General features: G+C 34.4%; 1 protein-coding gene across 1 annotated transcript; it reads left to right on the top strand.

The window, feature by feature from the left end:
* Positions 1-3980: 3980 nt before the first annotated feature.
* On the top strand, positions 3981-4853 carry LOC6040626 (peroxiredoxin-6). Its single transcript, XM_001849942.2, has one exon. It carries the CDS (start codon positions 4074-4076, stop codon positions 4728-4730), a length of 657 nt encoding a protein of 218 aa, XP_001849994.1. The 5' UTR covers positions 3981-4073; the 3' UTR covers positions 4731-4853.
* Positions 4854-10193: the final 5340 nt, after the last annotated feature.

Raw genomic sequence — 10193 nt, 5'->3', positions numbered from 1 at the left:
TTCAGACCACTTTTTAAACTGCTTGTAATTTAAGATAGGTAAGTCAGATCTTGAAAATTCTTACTCCACCTAAAAGGTCTTTTCGTCGATTTTGTTCGGGGAAAATCTTCGAAATCGACGAAGACCACGTGAATCCGAGCTGTGAAATGACGTCACGGTTTTAAACCTAATAGCTGGTTTTTGAAGGCATACCACCTGATGACAGCTAAGGCGTCATCCATAAAGTATGTCACGCTCTAGGAGGGAGGGGGTAAATTTTGATTGATTTTAGCGTGACGTACCTTATGGATGAAGCCTAACATATTTCGCGGGCAGTGACAGCTCGAGTTCGATCTTTGTTTGCAAAATGACACTGGGTCAGGAGTTCGTCCTTATTAATTTTTCATTTTTTAGATTTTTCTAAATTTAATTCATTGGGTTGTTTTTTTCTGTTTTTTAAATTTATTTTTTCCTTATTTAAAAAATGAGTTTTGAAAATTATTCAAGTTTCTAAACGTTTAAATGTATTAATATTAAAAAAAATTAAATGTTTAAATAAATATGTTTTATGCTTTTTTATGAAAATTATGCATTTTTCAAAAACAATTAAATACACATGGGTCATTTGCTTCAACTGTACACAAAAAAGTACAAATTTGAATTCGACTTTTTCTGATCAAGCTCAAACTATCAAAACGTGTAGGAATCCCGATTTTGAACCAAACTAGACGACCCTTTCCTTTTTGGCCCGCCCCAAAGTTTTGCGATTCTCCTCATTTTTTTCAAAAACTCTCTTTTTCAAATGGCCATATCTGGAAAACGTAATGTGAATAAAACGTAGGAGAGTGTGGGGTAATTTGGACACCCTAAGGAAATTGCTCTGCCACGGGCTGTATGGAGGTTTTAAAGGAATGTGGATGACACCATAGGATAATAGAGATCATATTTGATAGAAAAGTTTGATTCTTTTCGATAAATTTTGATGAAAACCCCATTTTTATCGCAAAAATGAAAAGGTGTCCAAATAACCTCCAAATTTTTGTGCTGGGGTAATATGAACACCCCTATGGGGTAATTTGGACATGCCTTGTGGGGCAATATGGACACCTTTTGTGGGGTAATTTGGACACATGTTGAAGAGTAAGTTTAAAATTTGATTCGTTGAGCATGTTTTTTAACCTTCATCCTGGATTTGAAATTGCTTATATTTTTTTTTAGCTCGCAATGTTTCATCAAAGGTTTAAATAATGATTTTATGATAGAACTATAATTCAATAGGAAGATAACAAATAGTTCAGTGTAGTATCATTCATTCTGTAATGATTTAAACATTGATTCTGGATTAGGCACAAGTTTAGTTTTTATTGATTAGATTTATTTAAATCAATCTTTATATAGAACTGATTAATCTGAAACCATTTTTTTCAAATTTTACATTCCCTAGCCTTTCGAATTTAAATATTATTGTTAACCAACACAGAAATGAAATATGTCAAAGAAAATAATTAAAGGCTATCAACATTAGAGTCTAGTGGATGACAAATGTGTGGTAATCAGATTTTCATCCATTCAAATATTGAAATAAATGTATCTTAATTAAAAAATAGGGGTTTTGTGAAAGTTCTCATTGCTCACATTCCTCTTTGAGTGTTTTGACGTTTTAAATCCCTCTAAATTTATCTAAATCCCTTTAAAAACTCAACCAACCAGGAAAGCTACCTTTTTTTTTGACTGACAGGTAGACCTTTAGGTACACAAGCCACAAGCCATGTCCAAATTACCCCCATAGCATGTTCTATCAAAAATTTCAATTTTTGATGATAAAAATGGATAAAATGCACAATATTTATACGTACATATCTCAGGCATCGTCCAAGCAACCCCCTTAAACAAAAATTTTTCCGCTTTTTGCAAATAATCCCTGCAAAACTTTATTTCCCAACCCTAAAATCGTCGCCGTCGTGCTAACTTGTCGTACGTGCATTTTGGGCCAAATTGAGTTAAGAACGCCATTTTGTGTATCTCACAATGCCACATCTTTTGACCTTCACAGATCCCCAAAATTCGATTTCAGTCCTAAGATATTCAATAAAAACCAAAAAAGCTCCGAAATGTTTGCCACTTTTCATACACGCAGAAAAATAAGGCATAATTGAATCAAAAAAACGTTTTGTTGATTTGAAAATCATGATTTTTGTTGAATCAACGCAGCTTTTTCAGACCAACAAAAGTATTCAACAAAAATTTTGTTGATTCAAACCTCGCACAGGCTAATTGAGATTTTCAAAAAAGTGCCCACGTGGTTTGTGGATGGTCCCATTATGCTTCTATGACCAAGAAAGTTGAAGCAGCCAGCAATAAATAATTTAACAACAATTTTTTTTTTACTTTAAAACATTTTGATGCTAATTTCAATGATTTATTTTATCATTTGAATGAATTTTGAAACGATTTTTGCCTTCCTCACCTTACCGAGGAAAGGCTATAAAATCACTTGGAAATTAAACTTCTTAATTTGACGTCCTAGACCCACCTTAATGTATACCTATCGACTCAGAATCAAATTCTGAGCAAATGTCTGTGTGTGTGGTGGGATGTTGATCAAAAAATTGTCACTCGATTATCTCGACATTGGCTGAACCGATTTTGTCCGTTTTGGCGTCATTCGATCCGTCTTGGGGTCCCATAAGTCGCTATTGAAAATTATACAGTTTAGTTAAGTACTTCAAAAGTTATGCTAAAAAAACTATTTTAACAAAAGTCCGGAAGATTGTAAAAAGGGTGGTTTTTGTAAGAAAACCCGTCATGCTATACATTTTCAGAAAGGTATTTAAAAGACCTTTCCAACGCGTCCAAGACATTGAAGATCTGACAAATCTATCTAAAGTTATAAGCACTTAAGTGTTATTTATACGCTTTTTGGAGGCCGGATCTCAGATATTTTGATGAAAACGTTGTCCGGATCTCTCATGCAACCTATCGTTGGATAGGTATTCAAAAGAGCTTTCCAACGCTTCCTAAACATTGAAGATCTGACAACCCTATCAAAAGTTATAAACACTTCAGAGTTATTCATGCACTTTTTGTAGGCCGGATCTCAGATATTTTGATGGAAACGTTGTCCGGATTTCTTATGCGAACTATCGTAGGATGGGTATTCAAAATCCCTTTCTAACGCGTCCAAAACATTGAAGATCTGACAACCCTATCAAAAGTTATAAGCACTTAAGTGTTATTTACGCACTTTTTTGCATTTAAATGTGAGGAAGGCGCCAACCACCTAAGGGTGGATTAAGTAACGTTTTTAAAGTAACATCACATATTCAAAAGCTGTGTTTTCCTGCTTTATCTTTATTTAGCAAACAGTGAAAGATACAAAAGCAAATTTTATAAAATTGTGCTGTTGACAACAAAAGATCTCCTGCGTTACATCATGCAACATAATTAGATGGAAATAATACTAGAGACCATCCATAAACCACGTGGACACTATTTTGAAACTCAGACCACAGTCTGTGCTCAGACGTTCAATGTTTGTGCCGTTAATATTAGTCTTTAGTTTGGAAAGATGGTGTGATTATCTTTTATTCAGAGATTAGAATACAAAATCAACAAATAAAATTAAAATAATTATACCTATAATGTTATCTTTACAATACATTAGTTTATTTAGCATCTCAAAATTTGACGACTGCAATTCCAGGTCCACTAAATCACCATTTTGCTACATTGTGTAAGCTTTGCTCCGTGAGAACATAAGATTTGGCAGCACATTGAGCACATGGCATTCACGATATGGAAAAGTCTTGAAATCTCTTTGATTTATTTAATTGCGTATTCTATTTTGTTAGAAATTCATTTCAAAAATAAATATAAAATTGTTAAACTGAATTATCTTAACTACCCAAAAATTTTACAAAATTCTAATTTCCGTGGAATTCCACAGCAAACTAAAACCAAAACAGACAGTCTTATTACGAACACATTCACCTATATAAAGTGCCGACCTAGCAGCACCGCAACCGGCAGTCTATTGTTGACATTAGTTCGCTTCGGATCGCTTCGAAACCGCGTGACCTCCCCCCTTCACAAACATGGCCCTGCAGCTCGGTGACCAGTTTCCCAACTTTACCGCCGACACCACGACCGGCAAGATCGACTTTCACGAGTGGGCCGGCAACTCGTGGGTGATTCTGTTCTCCCATCCGGCCGACTTCACCCCGGTCTGCACCACGGAACTGTCGGCGGTGGCCCGACTGGTGCCGGAGTTCACCAAGCGAAATGTGAAGCCAATCGCGCTGTCCTGTGACTCGGCCGAATCTCACCGGCAGTGGATCGCGGACATCAAGGACTACGGAAAGCTGGGCGAGTTCAGCTATCCGATCATTGACGACGAGGATCGTACGCTGGCGGTGCGGCTGAACATGCTGGACAAGGATGAAATCGGTTCCGCGGGGCTGCCGCTGACGTGCCGCGCCGTGTTCGTGATCGATCCCAGCAAGAAGCTGCGGCTGTCGCTGCTCTATCCGGCCACGACCGGACGGAACTTTACGGAGATTCTGCGCGTCATCGATTCGCTGCAGCTGACCGACAAAATGCGAGTGGCCACTCCGGCCGACTGGACCCCGGGACAGTGGTGCATGGTGCAACCGAGCGTCAAAGAGGAAGATCTGGCCACGATGTTCCCCGGGGGAGTGACGAAGGTGGATTTGCCCTCGGGCAAGCAGTATCTGCGAAAGACGACGCCCTAAATTAACACTTTTTTTGTTTGTTACCAATTGTATCTCTAAGTGTGAACCTGAGGTTATCTTGCAAGTGTACTTCAAAAATTCATCAATAAATCCTTATCGGACTTTATCATTAAGCACAAAAAACGGGACGTTTCTATTTTTCGAACAAAACCATTTCGATAAACCACCTGCCGGTGGTGGTTTTAATCAGTAATCAATTATTTCACCCTTTTTGGATCCGTTTGTTATCATCGCTGCTGTTACAGTGGCCCGCCATCTGGTCTCATGTTTATTTACTTTCGGTGCACGATAATTACCTTTTTTATTTGACTTATGAGATTGTGACAGTATGTACAAGTCATTTGCATTAAGAGTAAAAATAATGTCACGTGTTGGACTCTTAACTTTTTAAACCCGATTTTCTATCTGAACAAGTTCTAATTTAAAAATTCGTAAAATTTCGTCAATTTTCAACGAATATTTGACCTTCTAAAAAAAATTGAGAAACGAACTCTTGAATTTCACAAATTACAAGTTTGGTGGTTTGGAACAGCTTTGGCATTGTTTGTAGGTACTAACTTCTCCTATTTAAAACGATTTTGATGTGAAAAAATACACAAAAAAAATAAAAATTGAAGAAAAACAATATTTTACAGAAAAAAATAATGTTTTTCATGCAACAAAAAACATGCCTATTAGAGTGGACAAACGCAACAACATCACTTCCAAGTTTTGGGAGCTTGTTTTGGACCCCCCAGAAAGAACCAGATAAATTCTACTTCTAGGAAAAAAATCATTTTCAATAATGTTAAATAAAATTCCTGCAATCAACATTATCAATTCAAACAAATTTAAAATTTAAATAAAATAATTTACAAACAATTTAATAAACTTCAAAAGGGTAGGATATCAATGCTTCTGACAATCTTCTGCGTACCGTGCTGAGTTAGAAAGAATTTGGTGTTGTTAATAGACAAATCCAGCGAAAGCTCAACGCTGCTTTTTGATGGTGAGAGATTTGACAGCTCCCATACTAAATGTCTCGATTTTCATACTTTTTGTTAATTTTCTTCTAAAATAAAACACTTAACATATGAAAACTATATATTTTTGGTGCCCAAAATTCCTGCTGAATCGAATGGTGTACTTATCTCAATTGCAAATTTTTTGAACAGTTTTTATTTTAATAATATTCTAGACACATTTTGTGCACCTAATCAATCAATACTTTTATCATAAATAATCATTTTATTGCTTAAAAATTGAGTTTTCCTGAGCTCCCATATTCAAATACATGGAAGCTGTCATTTCTAACACCATTGGCCACCTAGCGGCCATTTCAAACTGGATACGTCTATTGCCCTAATCAAATCGCGCTGAAGTCGCGCATTCGTTCAACATTTCGCACACAATCCCTTCTCTCTCAATTTCTTGAATGAAGCACAAAACAACCCATAAAACCTGACCAGCTCACGATGACTCGGCGAAAATAGGCTGCTGCTGCATGCAATTCGGATATAGGCATGAGATGGTTGAGTAACAAGTTCATTTTTTGATGAAACATGCTACCAAGCGTGATGGGACAAAAGTTGGGAGAACTTGAAATCGGTAGATCAAGATTGATTGATAGGCACCGTCTTGGAGGAGATGTCGTTAATTGTTATCCTAATTGTACGTTTGGTAATTGTTGTGTTATTCAAATAAGAGAACAATCGATATTTCTTTAATTTTTTTTTTCAAACGAAATGGTTTCAAATTTTTCCTATAAAAAAATGTTATATATTACTATTAATTAACAATATTGTACCTATGCTTTCCCTGAAATGAAAATGTAGCGTGACAGGACAACATCGTAAAACTGGACTTTTAAAAGACACCCCAGAACAATCGCTACAATTTTGCCAGGCTATTTTTTAAATTTTGCTTCAACATATTATCCCAATTTGAAAAAAACGAATCCTTTGCTCATTGAACCAAACGATTTGGTTGAAATTTGAGTATTTGCCAGCCATTTCTTTGCGTGACAACGATAGAAGCAGATTTATGAAAAAACTCCTCTGAGCAATTCTCTACGAAAACGGTATTTTTTCTTTAATTTTAAGTTTTGTATTTTTTAATCCGGCTGAAACTTTTTTGGTGCCTTCGATGTGCCCAAGGAAGCCATTTTGCATCATTAGTTCGTTCATATAATTTTTCATACATATTTGGCAGCTGTCCATACAAAAATGATATGTGAAAATTCTAAAATCTGTATCTTTCAAGGATTTTTTTGACCGATTTGGTGTCTTCGGCAAAGTTGTAGGTATGGAATGGACTACACTGAAAAAAAATTATACACTCTAAAAAAAATTGGTGATTTTTAATCTCACTTTTTGTCACTAAAACATGATTTGCACACTATTTTTATTTTTTATTTTTTTTGTTTTTTTTTTAATATGTTTTAGAGGACATTAAATGCCAACTTTTCAGAAATTTCCCGGTTGTACAAAATCATTGACCGAGTTATGAATTTTTGAATCTGTACTGATTTTTTCCAAAAAATCGAAATATTGGTCGCAAAAATTTGCCCACTTCATTTTTCGATGTAAAATTAAATTTACAATCAAAAAGTACTTCAGTGAAATTTTGATAAAATACACCGTTTTCAAGTTAAATACATTTTAGGTGACTTTATTGAAAATAGTCGCAGTTTTTCATTTTTTTTAAATTAGTGCGCATAAGCTGAGAAAATTCTCTATACTTTGCTTTTTTGAACTTTGTTGATAGGACCCTTAGTTGCTGAGATTTTGCCATGCAAAGGTTTAAAAACATGAAAATTGATGTTTTCTAAGTCTCACCCAAACAACCCACCATTTTCTAATGTCGATATCTCAGCAACTAATGGTCCGATTTGAAATGTCATATTTAAACATTCGTGAACAAAAACATTTTTTTAAAACCAAGACTAACATTTTAAAAGGGCGCAATATTGAATGCTTGGCCCTTTTTAAATGTTAGTCTTGATCTAAAAAAATTAAAAATATTTTTTTAAAAAGATCGGGAAAAGGTCACGAATGTTTCATATTTTAACATTGTAAATCGAACCATTAGTTGCTGAGATATCGACGTTAGAAAATGGTGGGTTGTTTGGGTGAGACTTGGGAAACATCAATTTTCCTGCTTTTTAAACCTTTGCATGGCAATATCTCAGCAACTAAGGGTCGTATCAACAAAGTTAAAAAATGCAAAATATAGAGAATTTTTCAAACATATTTTTTCCAAGAGTAGGCAAACATGTGCACTAATTTAAAAAAAATGAAAAACTGATTTTTTTTTTCAAAAAAGTCACCTAAAAATTAATTTAACCCGAAAACGGTGCTTATTATCAAAATTTCACTGAAGTACATTTTGATTGCAAATTTGATTTTACATCGAAAAATGAAGTTGAAAAAGTTTTGCGACCAATATTTCGATTTTTTGAAAAAATCAGTATTGATTCAAAAATTCATAACTCGATCAATGATTTTTTGCACAACCTGGAAATTTCTGAAAAGTTGCCATTTGATGTCCACTAAAACATATCAGAAAATGAAAAAAAATCAAAATAGTGTTTTTTCTGCAAATCAAGTTTTAGTGCCAAAAAGTTAAATAAAAAATCACCTAATTTTTTTTACCGTTTACCATTTTGTTCCAGTGTAGTCCGTATCCATGCCTACTACTTTGCCGAAGACACCAAATCGATCAAAAAATTCCTTCAAAAGATACAGATTTTTGAATTTTCATAAATCATTTTTGTATGGACAGCTACCAAATTTGTATGGAAATTTATATGGACAAACTAATGATGCAAAATGGCTTCTTTGGGCATACCGAAGGCACAAAGAAAGTTTCAGCCGGATTAAAAAATTGAAAAAAAAAACGAATGACCGAAATATGAGAGCCTCTCCCATTCCATGGCTTGCAGATTTTATTTGGACAATATTTTTGGCGTTTGAGGTAAGAAAACGCATTTAAAGTCCGTTGTAATTATTTAATTTAAATATTGTCAAAAATGTGACTTTTCAGGAGTCAACTTTGGCTGTATTTCAAGCAACATTGCAGTATTTTTGTAATTTCCTGAACTATGCTTATATGTTTTTTTGTTCACAATTTAAATAGTAGGTACATAATCGTATCATTCTATAGTAGAAATGTGAAAAACAATAAAAATAAATAAAAAAGTTAGGTGGCAGCACATATTTTTCAAAATTTCAAAATTTCGTCGATATTTAAAGATATTTGAAAAAATAATTGCAAAACAACTAATTGGGTGTGAAAATCATTTTAAAATACTTTTTTATTCAGATTTTGAATCTAAGGCCAATAGATCATGAGTCTTGAAATGCAGTTTTTTTAAAGAACTACTTTTACCCAAAAAAATAGCAAAAGCGTGGCAAAATAAAGGCCCTCAAAATATTGATATTGACAAATTACTACAAAAGTGCTTCAAGTTTGAGGGTGTTTCGAATATGTGGGATGACTGTACTATCAGGAACAATAAACATTTAGTTTATGATAAATGAAAATTAAAGCATAGCATTACGGATCTTGTACCACGCTGTAAGGGGTGCCACAATGGTCAATTCAATATTCTTAGACAATTTGACTGATGCCCGATAGAATCAAAAATATCAGAGAACGTAAATTTCCACACAGTGCTGCTTGCACAGCACTCTAAACAAAATAAATGCAAATTAAAATACTAAAGGAGGTATTAGACTATGACAATCAAACAAACTTGCACCACTGACGAACTGACGTACCACCAAGAGTTCAAATTTGACCACACTTTCACAACTTCCTTGTCACTCACTCTCAGCGATCAGCGATTGTCAAACACACGGTTTGACAGATGCACAACTGCTGCTGCTGAGAAGCTTTCTGAAGGAACATGTGAAAAAGGTGGAAACCATTCCTTAAAAAAAAAACAATATTTAAACAATTTAAAAATAAAAGGTAGTGTTAAACGCTGTTTTGTCTTTCATAATTTGTCAATGTCAATGTCAAATTCGAATTTTGACATTCACTCAAGAAGAGAAATATACGATAAATAAAAATGAAGAATGCGGTTATAAATGATCGAGAAATTTGTTCCTAGTGGCAAGTTAGTTCGTCAGTGATTTCCTTTTTTTTGTGTTTGCCAAACTCAAAAACAAAGCAAAATGTAGGCAGGCTGACGTTTCAGCAAACACATGCAAGCACTGTCAAAAAGCGCTTGTTTGTTCGTTTGTTTGTTTGTCATAGTCTAATACCTCCTTAAAAATGAAACAAAAAATAATACACGGAAATAAAATTCGAAAAACAAACCTTGGGCATTGGAGAGTTTGGACCTTACCGTTGTGCTTCTAAGAAAACTAGATTTTCTAGTTTTTGTAAATGTTTTCCTTTTCGTGCGAGAGATATTGAACTTTACTTAATAAATTCTCGCGCGTCGGTACTTAAAAAAAAATTACCGATCAACGTTCT

Source organism: Culex quinquefasciatus, chromosome 3 (assembly GCF_015732765.1).
Source record: "Culex quinquefasciatus strain JHB chromosome 3, VPISU_Cqui_1.0_pri_paternal, whole genome shotgun sequence".
NCBI classification, from domain to species: domain Eukaryota; kingdom Metazoa; phylum Arthropoda; class Insecta; order Diptera; family Culicidae; genus Culex; species Culex quinquefasciatus.
The sequence above is the reverse complement of the archived record's forward strand: the minus strand, read 5'-3'. Positions and strand labels throughout refer to the sequence as shown.